The 19010-nt window shown below is 38.3% G+C and overlaps 1 protein-coding gene across 1 annotated transcript in view; it reads right to left on the reverse strand.

Moving 5' to 3' along the window:
• Nucleotides 1-11726, reverse strand: part of LOC309387390 (uncharacterized protein) — a 75301-nt gene extending 63575 nt beyond the window's left edge. The window contains exons 1-8 of the mRNA XM_081943863.1: nt 11509-11726; nt 10630-10792; nt 9643-9792; nt 8029-8189; nt 6086-6259; nt 4826-4973; nt 3503-3687; nt 2563-2704 (exon numbers count right to left, since the gene is read on the reverse strand). Of these exons, the coding sequence (XP_081799989.1) occupies nt 2563-2704; nt 3503-3687; nt 4826-4973; nt 6086-6259; nt 8029-8189; nt 9643-9792; nt 10630-10792; nt 11509-11691 (1306 nt within the window). The 5' untranslated portion in view covers nt 11692-11726. The remainder of the gene's footprint in view (nt 1-2562; nt 2705-3502; nt 3688-4825; nt 4974-6085; nt 6260-8028; nt 8190-9642; nt 9793-10629; nt 10793-11508) is intronic.
• Between the last annotated feature and the right edge of the window lie 7284 nt (nt 11727-19010).

Raw genomic sequence — 19010 nt, forward strand, 5'->3', positions numbered from 1 at the left:
ATGTAATGATATTTAACAGAATCAAATGCACATTTCTTCCCTTAGAAATCATAAATCAAATCTACAGGTATAGGATGGAGGACATGGTGATGTCTTGGTAATAGAACTTATGCAAGCATTTTGAAAAGATAAAATAATTGCATACAATATATGAGTGAATGTTGCAATGTGGCTGCAAAAAAGGCAAGCACAATTTGTATACTTTTCAAATCACAGGAAGGAAGTGTTCCCTTTCATTCTGTGTTGGCCAAATCGCATGCTGAATTATTGTGTACAATTTAGAGCATCACACTAAGAAGGATTTAGACAGATTCAGAAAATAACAGCAGAAATAAATGCAAGGGAATTTAATATGCTCCAGTTATTGTGTCTGCAACTTTAGGATTATATTACTCAATGGCAGCTGTGTTTTATGTACTCCCAAACACAGAGACTTTCACAAGACCATCCAAATGTCCAAACACTTTATTTTGCTTACTATTGATTTAAATTCCCAAGAACAGAAACTGGATTGCCAAGATTGGTCAAACACGCCTGCTTGCAGAAGAATCATATTATGAGGGGTCTTTAGTGCTCTTTGAGCTTGCTTGTTTTCTTGCAGAGGTTTCATTACCCAAACTAGGTAACATCATCAGTGCTAGTAAGGAGTGTGGCATCACTAGCACTGATGTTACCTAGCTTGGGTAATGAAATGCAAGCAACTTCAGGGAGCACCAAGGACCCCTCATATCAACCCTGAGGTACAAATATTTCTCTTTTATTAGAATCATACTACTTTATTCCTGAATCCACAGATTGCACACGTCTTATTCTTTAATTAGGCATGAATTTGTATGAATGCAATTTAGTCAACAAACCACAGCTAAGCCAACTATGGCTTTTCATGGAAACAGATTTCAACCCCCCCCCCCCAGGTAAATCCATAGTTTGCTTACTCCTAATTATTTCGCTAAGCCCGACCTGTCTCCGCTCACACATAACGTGTGACTTAAATGCACATCTTGATTTACAAGCCACAAGTAAGCAAACCACCACCTGTTTTACACAGCTGCATAAATATGTTCGCCCGCTTTGGTTTCTTCCAGATTACTTGAGGGATGCAAGAGACTTTTGAAGTCCCACACAAACATTTAGCGGAACCCAAATTATGTTAGTATCAGAGAAAAAGGTCAGCCGGGACAGACATGTTTCACCCTGGCACAACTTCTATTCTTCGAAGAGCTGCGTGAACGGGAGGGCAAAGCTCTACCGAGCGGATTTCAGCCCAACCCCCCCAGCAGATCTAAGTTGGCCCCAAAAGTAGCAGCTCTGCAATCGCCTTAAAGGCGCAGGAGATCCGTCGGGGGGGGGAGAGAGGGGGGAAGGCCAAGAGCGGCCACGAAGGACCGATAAGGGGCAAATGTCTGGCGTAGGGAGGCGCTGGTGGTGTCTTTAAGGCGCTGTCCCCGCCCCGTTTTCAGACTGCTGGACACCCCGCCTTCCTCCTGCCGAACCGGCGGAGGAGGAGCGAGCAGTACCGTGAGAGCTACGAGCCGCAAGTGTAGGCAGACGAGCGCTCCCGTGAGTGCAAGCGCGCCCCTCTCAGATGTTGCGCCCGGTGCGGCCGGCCCCCCCTGCACCCCCCACGCTACGCCACTGCCCCAGGGTGACTCTTATACTATTTTCCTATGCTTTTCTGCCTTAATTCTGGTGATGTACTGATAAGATCTATATTGTATGGAAAGATACAGATCTCAGCTTCACTTTCACTTTGACAATATTAGGTATAGATTTTGATTTACACCCTGTGTCAGCCTCTGCTTTGCTGCTTGCTTTCGGCTGCCATTGAAACGGGGAGGGGGGATGACATGGTATTTGGGAGGGGAAGCTTCAGCACAGGAGTGAATGAAAAAGGGAGTGTTTTTCTCACCATCTACTGTGCATGCTGCAGATAGTGGAATTGCTGCCAAGGTCAACTGTCCTGCATACCATCCTGATGATGGGTTTTGAAAGTGCAGCCCACATGACACCTGTGGGGTGTGGGGATTAGTCTGGGGATTGGGATCACTAGGGGGAGGGAGCTGGGTCACATATTGATATCTATGATTGCACACGCTTTTGCCTCAGATCTTGCTTTGCCTAGCTGCTATCTACTCATAACCAGTAAAAGTACTCTTAATTCTGAAAAATGGAGTTGAGTGGTTTCTTTCTTGGTTATTGATGGAGGCTGCCCTGACACCCTGTATTCTTCCCAGACGCCACACAGTCGAGTCTTTTTTTCTCCTCAGGCCAATTCTTCTTTTCAACCTGAAAACCCTAATAACCTTTGCAGGAATTGCAAATAGCTAGAAACTGATACCTTTTACTATCCTCCTTTGAATAATTTAAAACCAGTTCAAGTCTTGTACCAGAATCATCCAAAGAAGGCCAAAATTATACCAAACAGTTAAATGAAGACCATCCAATTAAAGTTATTGTTATTGTTGTTGCTCTTTAAATGTTCCATGATCTCTTGTGAAGATTTCTTTCCAAAGAAGGGCTGCTTATTACTGGACACAATCACACATGTACAGAGAATCTAACCTGCAGAGAAAGGCATGAATGCATCTCTTTTCACAAATTTTCCTTCAGTGTCAAGAAAATGCTCAGGGTAGAATTCATAGGATTTCTCCCATTGGGATTCATCATGGAGCACTGATGACAGCAGTGGAACAATCTGCATTCCCTAAACATTGAAAGGGAAACAACTATATTAAAGATGTGTCTATTTAATTCGCTCACACAGAGAGGGTCTCCTCCGGGTGCCGTCCTCTAGAGATTGTCAGAGGGCGGTGCCCAGGAGTAGGTCCTTCTCTGTGGCGGGCCCTACCCTTTGGAACGACCTCCCCCCAGACATTAGAACAACAACCGATCTCCGCTCCTTCCGCAGTAAACTGAAGACCCACCTGTTTCGGCTAGCCGGCCTGGCATAATTCGACAACTTTTCCACCCCTAGGTCATTTTTAATTGTCAATTTTAGTTTTTAAACTATTAATGTTATTTATTGTAATTATTTATTTATTTTTTACCTCCTCTGACACTGTGCTAACTGTTGCTTGTGTACGTCGCCCCGAGTCCCTGTGGGGAGAGGGGGCGACTAATAAGTTTAAATAAATAAAAATAATAATAAATAATAAATAATAATACATTCCTATAGAAATTTTAATTTTTTTAAAGGAGATATTGCAAAAGAGTCAGAGGTGGGTTGCTCCCGGTTCGGCCTGATTCGGTCGAACCGATAGTAGTGGCAGCAGGAGGATCCACCCACTCACACGAGCACGAGCGAACTGGTAATAAACCAGTTAGCAACTCATCACTGAAATGTATGGATTTTTAAATAACGAGGGGTATATGCTAGGCACACGTTGAGAAGATTTTAACTACCATAGTTAGTAAAAACTGCATGGTACTCTAACAAAATTCTACCTCACACTGTAAAAAATAGGCTAAATCTTGTATTATGTAGTGATTTCACACTGATCACCTTGGGGATGAAGAATCCTTTGAAAGTTATGTCCATGGTGGTTGCATGTGGCAAATTGCTTGGAACAATATCAGCAAACCTTTGAACTTCATGAATTACTGCATCAGTGTAAGGCATTTTGAGTCGGTCTTCTGTCCTTGGCTGACGAATCCCAATCTCTTTTGCAATTTCTTCTTGGACCTTCTCTGGCAGAAGAAATCAATAATATAATATATTTAAACAATCAGAATTGTGGACATCTTTTGATATTGGTCCCAAAATATGAATAAACATGATCATATATCAAAGAAAAAAATAGAAGGTATAAAATGTTATTGTTGGTGATGATTTCTAACTATGGCAAGGACTTTTTGTAGACATTTCAATCTGCTTTAGTGCACTCATAAATATTTCTTCTGCAACATTAGAGGAGAAGGCTATGAATCCATGGATATTTTAGTAAAGATTTGGTGATACCAATATGTGATCTGTGTTGATTTCTTTTTCATTTATTAGAATTTTATCCCACTGTTATCATTTAATAAGTAATTCAAGATGGCAAACATTTCTAATGCTCCTTCTTGCTCCTATTTGCCCCAAAAGGACAATCCTTTGAGGTGGGTTGGGCTTAGAGTGACAAGGTCATCCAGGTGGCTTTTGTGCCTAAGGCAGGACTAGAACTCACAAACTCCTGGTTTCTAACTTGGTGCCATCACCATTGTACCAAACTCTAATTCTCAAGCCAGAATGAAATGTTGAGTGGACCATGTAGAGATGTGCCTTGATCATAGCTAAAATACATTATTGTTCATAGAAAAGTCTATCAGTTTTGGTTCATTGTAGGATGGGAACATAATGGATGCAGGATTTACAGGTAGTAATATATATGCAAACAATGAAAATATCAATAGAAAAAAAGAGCATCACATTTACACTGAATATAATACACAGAGAAACCTGGTGTAAGATGTTTTATCACTGGATTTTCATTGTGCCCCCAAAATCTAAAATGAAGACTTACTTCAAATTGTTCAAAACTTAATGATCAAGTCAGATCATTTTTCCATATTTAGTGACAATGCACTAAAGCACAATAATTTTGTTAACTGATTTATATTACAATAAAACATTTCAAAAGTTGAATTTCTTTTTCAAACTATGATATTTTTATTAAAGTTTCTAAACCATAAATTCCCATAAAGATTTCTGAATTAGTTCTTTATATGATAATTGCTGCAAACATATTTTATGTTTCTTATTGGAAAGGATACTTGATTTCATTTCCAGAAGCATCACTATTTAAGTTGTAGGCAATTATGTGAAAAGCAATAAAATAAAACATACTCTGAATTTCTGGGAATTTCATCATTAGGAGTATGGCCCAGCGCAGAGTACTTGAAGTAGTTTCCATACCAGCAGCAAATAAATTACTCACAACACTTCTAAAGTTTTCAAAGTGGAAATATCTCTCAGTAGTCTTTTTCTTCTCCTCCTAAGAAAAAACACCAGCAAGGAAATTTAGTTTATTGATGTGATGTAAATTCCAGAGCGCTGAGAGGCTATTTCTTGAATGGATAATATATTGCCCATCAGGACAAAGGGTGAGTGATGGAGGAGTAACACCTCCTTAAAAATCCAACTGGTCCAACTGGCCCAGCGGTAGCACCTCATAAGGGCACTTTTCCAGGGTTACAGGAGAAGACGGTCAACAGTTTTGAAGGCGGAAGAGGACTCTATGCCCCAACGGCAGATAAAGTGGCAGAACCATCTTCTAGGAGAAAGGAAACTCTTATTACAAACCTCCACTGTATTGTGGCTATATCCACTACTGGAAAAGGCTTCAGGAGTCAACTTCCAGACAAAATCTGGAGCCGGAGTCCCAGAAGCAGTTTGTGACTGTGTACAACCATGTTCTGATAACTCCTACAATGCAGCTGGAACCAATCATATTGGCTCTGCCATTCCATTGGACTATTTCAGCAATGTAGAGAGGGGGGATCTGCTGCTTGGGTAACTGTCTATCCTCCATATTAATCTACCCAGGCCTCGTGCTGGAGAGGACACTCCAGCTTTGACCTCTTTCCAAAACATGTTACCATAGTCTTTTGAGACTGAAGGATTTCAGTGCAATGCAAATATATTACTCTCCAAATCTGCTTCCTTTTACAAAAGGAAAAAGGACTGTTGAAGTTGTGGTCCCAAAACAAATTGAGAGACACTGTGTTTCAAACATTAACTGGAATAAAAAAATTGTGTAGCTCTAGAAAAATCATATTTTAAAGGCAAAAATGTTCACATACTGCACTGAAGGGTTGACCCTAAGTATCCCCCAATGGAAATTCCTTGGAGCCATCCAGAATAGACCCTATCCTTCCCTATTGAGGATATTTTAATGCGGAAATTTAATTTGGTTTGACTTTAAGTGCTGCAGACTGTGAAACAAGAAAATGAAGCAAGAATGAAAGTGCCAGAAATTAGTTTTTTTTCTACTTTCCTAAAGCAAGGGTCTTAAACAACCTGCTTGTAGTTTATATGGAGGTACCTTTTTTAAAATGTGTAAAAACAGATATCAATAATTCCCGACTTTTATAAATGATCCATTACCTCTCTTTGCCGAACAAGAAATGAATCAATAAAACTCCTCTGGTCATTTTCATCAAGATCATTGAGATGTTCTATAAAAGTGGCCCGTAGGAAAGTATGGAGTTCCTTTCTATTGTTTAGTCTTATCTTATGAGAACCCAAAAGGAGCCCCAACCTGGGAAACATATTAAATATCTGAAATAATGATAGAAGAAAAATATATTAAGGAATTTGAAAACTTTTGAGTTCATTTCTCAGGAGGACATTGAGTGAATACATGTGATCTATATGTCTATAAAAATAAATCACAGTAATAAAAAAAATATATGATTGAGGGAGAACTATGGATAGTCAGTATTTCTAATTCATTGAGGCCCAAATCCCAGCGGCTGAAATTCCACATAGTTATTGGAAGAGGAAATTCATATTTTTAAACATACTATTGAATGAGCTACTCTTGCTCATATCCTTTTGATTCCCCAACAAGCAATGGGAATGTTCAGTATAAGAAGCCAAATTAAGTTCTGGTCTGTTTAGTACTTTTAGGGTTATGCAGTATAAAGAAAAAAAGATGGAGAAACTATTTGCAATGAAGGCTCCTGTCCTTCCCATCTGAGTGTATTCACAAGCAGGGAGAGGGAGGGAGAGGAAATGTTGAAGTGTGCATCATGAAGTTGTGATGGTAAAGTTATTTGCATACTTCACTGAGAAGTTTGCATCCAGCTACATAAGAGTAGAATGTGAATCCTGATATCATATTCATGTCATCCTTTGGATGCAATTTTGCTGCAAACATCCATGACAAGGGGTATGCTTTGCAATAATGTGATGATATTGTTATTGTGGTTTGCTTTATGATCTGACTCCAAGGTAACAAGCACTTAAGCATATACAACTAAAATGCATGCATAAAAAAATCACATGAAACCAAAACAATAAAAAAAGAAGAAACCAGTCAGACTAAAGGCATAGATAGAAATTCTACCAGCAGATAGAGGTTCTACCATTAATGCATGAACAAATTAAAATAGTGACTTCTTCATTATGTGAGAGCAATTAAAATTTCTTAGAATTGGGGTTATGAATTCTTATTGCCTATGTTTTTATAGTGGATATGTGATGTACAGGTATCTTTTTCATATGAGAGATTGAAATATACTCTGGGAGTATGGAATCCATTTGTTGACTTGCAACAAATATAAAAAAAATATTAAAATAAACTTTATTTCAACATGTTAAAAAAACAAGAAAAAAAGCCAAGCAAATTATCAGTCCAATAATGGAAGAGGCTGGCAAGGAGGTGACAGGCAGCAGGGAGAAAGCAGAATTGCTTATATCATTCTTTGCATTTGGCTTTCCAAAAAAAAAAGGGGGGGGGGGATAGTCCAATCTATTGAAAGCAGTTGTCTGCAAGCCAGGAAAGATGGCTTGCAGACCTGACAGCAGTACCATAAACCTACTTTTTGGTAATATAGAAAAATGTGGGATAGACAGCATCACCGCCAGATGGGGTCACAACTGTCTCTTGCAATCAGCATGTAATCCTCAATGGAACTACATCTATATGGAGGGAAGCATGCCTTGGCCTATCCCAAGGTTCTGTTTTGGCTCAGTACTCTTCATAAGCAATTTAGATGAAGGAATAGGGGGAAACCATTTGGCAGATTATAACATTTCATCAGACCATAGTGTTTAGACACTGACGGCATTTGAGCACAGTCTATTAAAAATATGGTATAAATATCTGCCATGTTCTATAGTTTTCTATTTACTAAAAGAAAACTAATTGGATGATAATTAGAAGGTTCCACTTATCTCATTTTTATATATTGAGAGAATAATGGAATTAAGCCTTCTTTATGTATACATACAGAAATATATATGGGTGAAAAAAAGGGCTCTATGACACACATTGTGCTGCCTCTTTGTCACAGATTTGTTCTTCAAACGACAAATGAGATTACCAGAATATCAAAGGTACTTGAAAGTTGGATATTTTCATTGAATAGCTTCAGCAGTCGTAGAAATGTGGCATCGTCATAGTCATATCGCTTGCCAAATAAAATAGAAACAATGATATTGGAAACAGCAACTCCCATTAATGCTGTGATATCAATTGGTTTTCCTGAGCAATGAAAAACAAGTTAGAAGAGGACTGTGAAAAAAATGCCAGGATTAAAGTTGCTCTTCACTGCATTTAGACTTAGAGTCAGATTACATAAAGGAAACATTCGCCATAAAAGCTTATAGCCGGTATTAGGTTAAGAAATGGGAAAAAAGTATTTGAATGGTAACTCATTACTACAAAGGCACAATTGTAGTTTCTGAACATAGATTAGTAACTCTGGGGTCCTTAGTGTTCTCTAAGTATGATTTTCTTGTAAACAATTCTTTACCAAACTAGGCAACATAATCAGTGCTATTTAGGTCCTATCCTGACTCCAAACCAATTCTGGGCAACTTACCATATAATAAACATAAACACACAATTCAAAAAACCTGCACCAAGGTGGAATCTGGTTGCTCAATATAAAAACACATTCCAAAAGACTCTATCCACTTTCATTCAAGGTCTGAGAGAAGAAACCTCAAGGCCTTATGGAACACCAACAAGGTAAAACCCACATGGATTTCAAGGGACATCTTGTTCCAGAGGGCAGGCGCTACCATAAAAGGTGTGCTTCCTGCACCCTAACAAATGGCACTGCTTCATTGAAGGAACTTGGAACACACTAACTCTGCTTTTAGTGATTAAGTGATCTAGAATATATACTTCCTATCCTACCAAATTCACCAATAAAAGTATCACTTCTTGATTGTCAATATTGGACTATTACTGAGTTTAGCACAGTCATAAGGCTCAAACTGCAATTGATTCACTTATTCAGCATCACACCTCACTAGCATTTAACATATAAAGGAGGAACAATATCTCTATTGTTCTAATGTGTCTAAGCGTTCAACACATTTTCATGTTTATGTATAGGTATGCAAACCTAGCATTTCTCAATTAAATTTTACCCAAAATTAAGCCTAGAACTTTTATTAAAAAGAGGCTGTTGGTGCATACTAGAAGTGGTGAAATCACTGGCTAAAGAAAATGCAAGAGTTAAAGATGTGGCAATACAGAGTTGCTCTGAGAAAGGAAATATCATAGACCAGACCAGCGAAGACTTATCTGTTGGTTCCCAAGGGAATGCAGCAGTCTGTGAAATTCTTGTAATATAGGTGATCAACAATTAAAAAAACTGCTTTGACCTACTCTGAAAGTTGTGCTGATTTCTTGTACCTCAGACTTTATTATTCAAAAGTATAGAATTAGAAATTGTTTTTGATATGAACACTGTCAGAATGATTTGACATGTGTTAGGTTTATAAAATATTAATTCAAGAAAAATCCTACTTAGCATACATTAGACAACTAAGCCTATTTATAGGGAAAATGGTTTTAAAAATTGTTGGAGGGAAAGTATTCCAAACACAGTCCTCGTTAATATAACACAATGAAGCCATTTTCCATTCTACTTTTTGTCCTGAAAGATGCTCCAATAGAGCATCAGGAGGAAACATCAACCCACCTGCGTAAGTCTCCATTGTCTTCGTTAACACACTGCACTCTTCTGTGATTTTATCTTCAATGGTCCTCTTGCCCATTCCATAGTCCCGTAATGTGGATAATGTGAACCGCCGCATCACTTTCCAGTTCTCACCATGAGAAAAAATAATACCTGAAGAATAATTCCTGAAGTTATTTCCAGCATTGTTACAGCCTCAGAAATGAAGAATGTAGAAACCCGTATGTGGCGTTTATACCAAAACATTTATTCATCTCTTTCCTAATACATTGGAAATACTCTGTACTGAAGGTATGCATTTTTTAAAAAAAAATATTGTCTAGATCAGTAAGTGCTACAGTCCAGTGTGTAAAATAGCCAGGGGTCCCTTGCCAAGAGATGTGGCAGATTATGATTCAAGTGGAGCGGAGTTTTGGGAGAAACACACTCGCGCACATGCACAGACAGAGAGAGAAAAATCCACAAATGAACCAGTTCCAACACTCACTAGACATTTGAAATAGGCATTGCAAATTCTCCATTCCATAGCTTGGGACAAATATCATCACAGTATTTTTTTAAAATGTCTGTGTTGTGCACATTGTACATGTATTATGGAGAAATGATCCTTGAGAGATGGATTAAAATTAATATTGCGGACCAGAAATAAGCAAAACTATGTATACAAAGAGACATATACAGAAAAATGCAGACAAACCACCAGGACTTTCCGCACCCCAAATTTGCAAAAGAAAAGAAAAGAAAAAGAAAAACCAAACATGTTGTGTTTGTGCCTGTCTATGACTCATGCTGTTAGTGCAATGCTTTCTTGGCTTTTTATTCTCCAGCTCCTCCTAGTGACGACTAGGTATAGTCAAAGTGGTCACTCTCTGGATTGGATCTCCACAGGTTTTCTAGTCCTTTTACATTACTACCTATGAAAATGTCTCCATGGCACTGATTGCACATCTGCAAGTAATGCCAGTTACAATCCAAAATGAAACAACTCACCAAAGCCCTTTGCAAAATCCTCAAAAAAGGGGACGGAGGCTCTCTCTGCAAATGCATCAGCTTGGTTCACTAGAGCCTCTTTCACCGTCTCATAGCCAGTCAGCACCACCATTTCCTGGAATCCCATTTTAAGACGAAAAATGGGACCATATTCTTTTGACAACTGGGATATAGCAGATGAACAACAAGATACAATTTTGATCAACAATTAGACTTACATAGGTAGAATTTTGTTTTAAAAATAATGTATCACAGTTCCATGATTGAGGTCATGTTATTTTCTTTTCTTTTTTTATGGCACATTATGAAGCCATTATTATTTTGATTAGTACCTTTATATGTACTATATATAATTATATAAAATAAATAAAACACCTATGTAGTAAAAGGATGCTTGCACATGAGCTCATATCAAACTGCTACATTTTAAAACTTGCAACTTTTAAAGGAGTCTAGACATGCAGTGGGATTTCTTAAAAGAGAAACTGGGCCACTGCCAGGTTGTTGAAAGAATCACACAAAAACTTTCTAATTGTTCCTAATAGTTTTTGAAGTTGATTGTGAATTTCTTAAAGGAGGAACTGAAAGAATATGCTCATTTATATTTCCCCGAGAGTTCAAGGGCTTTTTATCCATCTCTTCCAATTTGAGTAAATTATTAGAAAAATTGGAACCTTTTAACAAATTGCTTTTTTTGGAATAATCCTCCTGTAAAATTTAAATGAATTTAAATGCCAGATAAATCCTCCCTTTTTAAACATTTTGCATAGAGATGAAAAACCAACAGGAAAACCAATAAGATTTAATTCAGTGTCTGCAAACTTGTGGCAAATGAATTTAGGCAAAGAACCTTCATCCTTCTTAATCACCAGGCTTTACCTCTATCATTGTTTTGTGAGGCCTCTTCAGATCCATCATGTGCAGATTTCCAAAAATGGGTACAGTCCTGGGTCCTGGGGGGAGATTGGGGCAGCTGTTCTTCCAGGAACTGCCCTTTTTCAAAAGGAACATAATTGCAAGAATAAATAGTAATAATATTAGAACGTGTCCAATCCAATCCATTTCCTTTCACAGAGCAGTTTTCAGTAGCAATTGCAATGACTTCTGTAAACTGAAATGACACAAGCATGAACTTCAAAGCTTGCATTAGACACATCCCAGCTACTATTGCTGCAGAATCATCATATTGACATATGTACCTAGCAACCTTTGCCTTAGTTTAATTTGACTCAGAATTTCCTGGTCCATGTCTATGTGGGAGTCTACATAGTTTAAACTCAGAAAGGCATGCAAATAGGTTTAAACTCCTTTTAACTTCACAATGTGCCAATTTTTAGACAGATGTTAAGAATCTGTTATAATTGCTTTTACTGAGTGCACAATATATTGTGAAATCCTCATGCTTGAAACAATAATTAACAGAATCTTCGGGGTAAATGTTTCACTGTTTATCTAAGGAAATGGAATCAAATTAACTAAGACTAGGCCTGGAATCAACACAAGCATACCTTGTTGAATAATTATTCAATCTTTTCACATTGTTAGGGATTCTGGTTATCTGAATGGGGAGCTTATAGTCTATATCAGAGGTGTCAAATTTGCGGCATCATGTTGTCATCACATAATGTATCATGACTTTTCCCCACTTCACTAAAATGGGAGTGGGAATGGCAAGCATGTGATGCATCCGGCCCGCGGCCCGCAAGTTTGACACCCCTGATCTTTTATTTTAAGCAAATAAGTTTCTGCGTTGTATTTCCTCTTGGCTTGGGACACTTTAATTTGGAGGGTTATTAACCTTAAGGATTAAGTAAAAAAGATGTAGGTGAGAGCTGCCGCACAATTGTTTTTAAAGGCCACATTTCTATGGGCAGCTTTCTTGGCATTTGCCCATAAGTGGCAACAAAGTAGTAATGATGCATTGTGCATCATCATAAATGGCTACAATTTGGTTCTTTTAGGCTAAAGAAGTGTATCACCTGAGAAGTTCTGAAAAAGTTATTAAAATAGACATGTGATAAATTCCAATGTGATACATATATGATAGACAACATAGATCCAGGATGGCGAACCTATGGCATGCGTGCCACAGGTGGCACGCGGAGCCATTTGGCAGGGCACACGAGGGGTTGCCCTGTCAGCTGGCCAGTGCAGTGGTGTTGCCCTGTCACGTGAGGTGTTGCCCTGTCAGCTGGCCAGTCACTTCCGGTTTGCTTGTAGGGTCATTTTTCGTCCTCCAGAGCCTTCAGGGAAGCCCCCGAAGGCCCCTGAAAGCTCCGGAGGGCTTAAGTCTATTCTCAAACTTCCGGTTTGCCCATAGAGCCATTTTTTGTGCTCTGGAGACTTCAGGAAAGCTCCTAAAGCCTCTGGAGGGCCTCCAGGGGAGGCAGGGGAGGCTGTTTTCACCCTCTCCAGGCTCCTATAAAGCCTCTGGAGCCTGGGGATGGTGAAAAAAGATGCAAAAAATGGGGGGGGTCATGTCTGTCATGTGTCCATGCACTCTGGGGGGTCGGGCATTGCATTATGGGTGCAGCACACCCATTCAGGACCCCCCTGTGCTCCCCCCGCTTATGGCATGCGAGCCAAAAAAGGTTCGCCATTGCTGACATAGATCTTGTTTGGAGACACAAAAATGCTGATACATATATATAAACTTGGAAGTTGCAAAATACATATACTTGGATGTTGCAAAAAAAATTGGGGGGTGATAATCTTAATAAAGATTAAGGAGGGTTTGAGATGCAAGTAAAGCTTTTATGGCAGACATGTTGCATAACATAATAGAAAGCTTTTAAAAAGATAAAAGAAAACACAAGCAATTTTAGATGAGATAAAAATAAACAAAGTATTTTAAAAATCCCCAGAAAACTACTTTATAATAAATTAAAAATTACAGTTTCCATTGTTCCTATTAACAATAAAAGAAATAAAAGTAATGATAAATAAATTATTATGTATTTATAATTATATAACAAAATGATATAACAAAAATATTTAAAAATTATAAAACCAAAGAATGTTGAATTTGCAAATAGGCCAGATAAATGATTGGTATATAAATTGAGGGAAGAAAAAGAGAAAAAAATGATATTAAAATTATGATAACAGATAATTCAAAGATGCAAGGATATTTTACCAATATTACTCTTTTTAAAATATATTTTATTAAAGGTTTTACAGAGAACATAACAAACAGAAACTAATACAGGGAGGCAGGGAGGAAGGGATATAAATAATAATAATATGTGGGATGTCCTCTTTCTAGATTAAAATATTCTTTATTTTGAATATTAAAAAGGGCAGAATATTATATTTTCCCAAAGAGAAATATCTTAACAAAGGCAGAAAACAACCCCAGTATTCCTGCAATAGGAAAACATCTTCAATCCAAGAAGCTTGAAGAGGCTGACCTTTAGGAAGGTAGATTTTGTATCCATTCAGGAAGACTAGGTCAATCTATTCATAAACAAAATGCACAGAAGATTGGAGTTGATGGAATTAAAATCTACATTCCCCCACCCAAATTCTAAGGAGAGGATATGACCTTTAGGACATAATCAGATTAATCCACCACTATTGAAATAGTAAAAGGCACAAGGTTCACTACATTGCACAACCCCCTGGAGCATCTCAATCACAAACCTCCAAACCCCTATAAAGATCCATCCACTCAGCCATTTTGTCAGCCAACCCAGAAACATGCTGGTGACACTGAGGTTTCTGGAAACCAAATAAACAGAGACTTTTTTTCCAACCAGTCAGCTTCAATTTTATTTCTAGCGTCTTTCTCCTGGTTTGGAACCAGACCAGATTTTTCTTCCCACAAATATAAATGTGTTTATAACTGCTTTCAAAAAGATTAGAAACCATTCTTTTTTTCTTTTTTTCTTATTCACCATTCTTCTTTATTTTCTTCTTTAATATTTGCATTGTTTTTATTTTTTTAAAGTACTTTAATAAAAATAGAAAGAAGCAGAGAGAATGAATGAATGAATTATGTATTGATTTGTTCTAGGATCCATTTATTGTTTATTGTCTTAATTATCCATGGCATTCTCAGCAATCTTCTTCAATATCAAAGTTCAATCCTCTTTACATTCTGCTTTTGCCAAATGCAATAATCTAATTGGAATTAAGCATTATTTTGGTATTGAAAATTATTTGATCATGATTAAGGTTATTGGTCTGCCTATTAACAAACATTTTCTGTTTACTTTACCAATAAAACCAAAATAAAAAGTAGAGCATTTAAGCTTTTTTTTTTCACTTCCTCAAGAATAAAAAGAATACTTTGCAATGACTGCTGTAATTCAAATGCTTTTCTTTGAAACAGTCATTCCAACTCAGTTTTAAATATTCAAAAGAAATTATCCATCTGAACTTGAGCAAAGAGTTATGCCTTATAAATTCTGTTGAGTATCTTTGGAAAACATTACATTATACTGGAATGATTGCTCTAGGACAGTAGTGGGCAACCTTTTTTTTCAACTGAGCCAAATCTCGCCAAAACCACGATTGAGAGCGACATTTTTAAAACCGAAAATACATAGGATGGTACACTGTTTTTAGTTTCAATAAACTCTGGCATTTGAAGCACGCAAGTTTTAAAGCTGTCAAGTTACAAGATCCTTGCATCCCTAACCCTTTAGGGAAAAAAACCCATGGGGTCTTCAAACCTGACAGCTTTAAGACTTGTGGACTTCAACTCCCAGAATTCCTCCTCCAGTCATGTTGGCTCAGGAACTCTGGCATTGAAGCATGCAAGTCTTAAAGCTGTCAAGTTGCAAGACCTTCACACCCCCAACCCTTTAGAAAAAAACCCAGGGTCTTCAAACCTGACAGCTTGAAGACTTGTGGACTTCAACTCCCAGAATTCTGAGAATTGAAGTCCACCAAGGGCATCGGCAAAATTGGCTCTTAAGACTGGTGGACTTCAACTCCCAGAATTCTGAGAATTGAAGTCCACCAGTCTTAAAACAGCCAACTTTGCAGACCTCTGTGTTAGCCCAAAGCCTGGCGCTGGGCGGGCCTTGCTCCCCCATTGGTGGAGCCCCAAGAAGCGAGGAGGGAGAAAAAGAGACGGAGGCCAAGGAGCTTCCCCCCCGCCCCCTCTCAGCAAAAATCTAACCGGGGAGCTGGGCGTGCAGTAGCAAATTAGCTGATCACGCCGCGTGGGCAGTAGCAAATTAACCGATCACGCGGCGTGATCGGCTAATTTGCTACTGCCCGCCCGGCTCCCCGGTTAGATTTTTGCTGGGAGGGGGCGGGGGGGAAGCTCCTTAGCCTCCGTTTCTTTTTCTGCCTCCTCGCTTCTCATCCCCGCCCGACTTCAGGATCCTCCCTAATCATTGTGGGTCGAAAAAAGGGAAAGGGGCGCTTGTTTTGAAGTGCCCGAGAGGAGGGAGGGGAGCGGGCGCCCGGCACACAGAAGAGCTGCATTAAAATGTGTAAAGAGCTATGTGTGGCTCGCGAGCCGCGGCTTGCCGACCACTGCTCTAGGAGTGTTGCTCTTAAGTAATCATGCTTACAGGGGTGGGTTCCTGCCAGTTCTAACCGGTTCGGTAGAAGAGGTTTGTAAAATCTACCATACTGGTTAGAAGAGGTTCAACTGGTGGACCCAGAAGTAAGTTCCAGAACGCCTGCCCCGGCCCTGTTGCTCATTCGCCCTGCCCGTTCCATCACAGCTCGCTTGCTCCCCTGCCGGTCCGCACTAAACTAGCCCAGCCAGCCACTCACTGATTGCCTGGAGTCCAGCCAATCAGTGAACAGGCTGGAGTCGACCCGCCTGCCTCTAACACCCGTTCAAAATCGCGGCGCCAACGGCCAACATTCCTCTTTTGAAAAGCGTCTTTCTCATTCCCGAGCAGCTGTCGCATTGTGCTTGCTGATTGGGTCCTCCCTTCGCTTCGCTTCACCTTCCAGCAGCTTGCTGCTTCACTCAGGTAAGCAACTAAGCACGAGGGGGGGCAGTGGCGGAGGTGGTGGTGGGAGGCTAGTGTATGCCAGCTTGTGGCTTTCGCGAGGGAAGTCCTGGCGTACGCTGCGTGGACGAAAGGGGGTGGGCGGAAGCGGGAGGCTAGCGTATGCCAGCCTGTGGCCAAAAGTGGATAGGCGGCAGCAGTTGCAGTGGGAGGCTAGCGTACGCCAGCTCATGGCTTTTGTGAGAGCCACGAGCTGGCATACACCGCTTGGCCAAAAGGGGGTTTCCTGCTACCCCACCACCACCACCACCACCCAGTCCAAAGCCTCGCCTGGCTGGCTAAGCCTGCGAGGCAGCAGGCCTACCTGATCCGGTTGTCCCTTGTCCCTTCAGTCCAGCTTACCTGCTGCCTCGTTACCTGCTGCTCCCTGCTGCATCCATCGCATCGGAGAGCTGCTGATTCTGCCTGCTGGTAAGTGACCCGGTTTTTTTTTTCTTTTATGCTTTTAATGTTTTTTAAAGAATATTTTATTTATTGTGAATATAATTTTTTTAAATCATTTTATTTAAAAATATTGAGTATAGAATTTTTAAAAATGGTTTATTTTAATTTATTGTTGATAGAATCTTTTTTTAATTTTCTTTGACCATTTAAAAAAGATTCTATCAACAATAAATTGAAATAAACCATTTTTAAAAATTCTCTACTCAATACTTTTAAATGTATTGTGTATAGATTTTTTTTAATCATTTTATTTAAAAGTATTCAGTATAGAATTTTAGAAAATGGTTTATTTTAATTTATTGTGTTTAGAATACTTTTAACTGGTTTTATTTTAATTCATTGTTTATGGAATACTTTTAACTGGTTTTATTTTAAATTATTGTGTGTAGACTACTTTAAAATGGTTTTATTTTAAATTATTGTGTGTAGAATACTTTAAAATGGTTTTTTTTAATTATTGTTGGTAGAATCTTTTTTTAAATTGTCTTAGAGTATTTAAAAAATATTCTATCAACAATAAATTAAAATAAACCATTTAAAAATTTTCTATACTCAATAATTTTAAATAAAATGATTTAAAAATATTCTATCCACAATACATTTAAAACTATTAATGATAGAATATTTTTAAATGGTTTATTTTAATTTATTGTGTATAGAATATTTTTAATGGTTTTATTTTAACTTATTGTGCATAGAATATTTTTAAATGGTTTTTAAGGATTTTTTACTATTTATAGAATATCTCTTTTAAAAAATATTTTAGGGAATTTTTATTTATCTATTTATTGTTTATAGAATATGTTTATTATAATAAATGTTATTCCTTTTTGCAAATGTTTTATTTGTGATGCAATAGGTTGCTTTTAAGTGTGCAGGTTGGTGTATGGTTTATGTGTCTCAAAATGGCTGCTCTTCTATGGGCAGGCCAGGTTGGTGCAAGGCAGCTTTGCCAGATTTTGTGTGTTTCTGTGTGATACCTGGTTGTTTAGGTAATTGTGGTTCCTGGTTCTGTGAGCTTCCTGGCACTGTCCTTTATAATTTCCCACAATGCCTTGATGGTTTTTATTCCAGTGGCTTTGTCTTTCCTGTCCTTAGGGTTAGGGAAAAAACTGGTTTCATCTGCAGTCTTTTGGGGGGAAATAGTTATTTTTTGGTGTTTTCCTGGCACTGTCATAGTTTGTGTGTGTGTGTGAGTGTGTAATGTCCCACAGTTATCTACACATTAATAATAATAAAGTACTAATAATATTTCCTTATACATTTTAGTGACCTTTCCTTACATAATTGGTGTTTTCTTTCATACTTTTAGATTTCTAATTTCTGTTTCTGATAGTTAGCAATTGATAAAACAAATCTCACGTGAAAAAGTATTCGAAGCCTTCTTGATTTTAATTGTCAATTTATTCATTCCTGCACATTCTATTATTTATTCATTTTCATATCTTTGTTTTTCCACTGTTGTGCAAACACAATTCCAGCAGCTGTTAACATGTGTAAAATTACATATGTATTGTATTCCCTTTGAAATGCCCAACCAAATATTACTGGTTTTAAATCCATATCTTGATTTACCATTGATTCTAACCATGACACCACTAACTCTTGAATACCTACTTGGTCTCTCCTAAGTACTGAACCTAATTCATATATTCCTGTTTTTTGAACTGAGAAATAAATTTCAGAAAAAGAAATCTGTATCACTCTGTGAATCTACCTATGACATTCATTCTTGATCTAACTTCTTAGATGAAAAACTTTATCTTTCCAGTTTGTTGGGGGACATCCTTCCTGAAAAGACTGTACATTGTTGGGTGAAAACAGAGGTCCCTTCTGTTACCTGTAGTGTAGTCCTCAGCTTCCACCTTTCCAAATTTTTGTGTGCTGGTTTCATCCTAACGCAGTGCATGCAATGAAAGAGTTCATTTCCATGTCTCTTCTTTCTGCAGGCCGTTC

The sequence above is a fragment of the Natrix helvetica genome, assembly GCF_964273705.1.
Source record: "Natrix helvetica genome assembly, chromosome: 2".
Lineage (NCBI taxonomy): Eukaryota > Metazoa > Chordata > Lepidosauria > Squamata > Natricidae > Natrix > Natrix helvetica.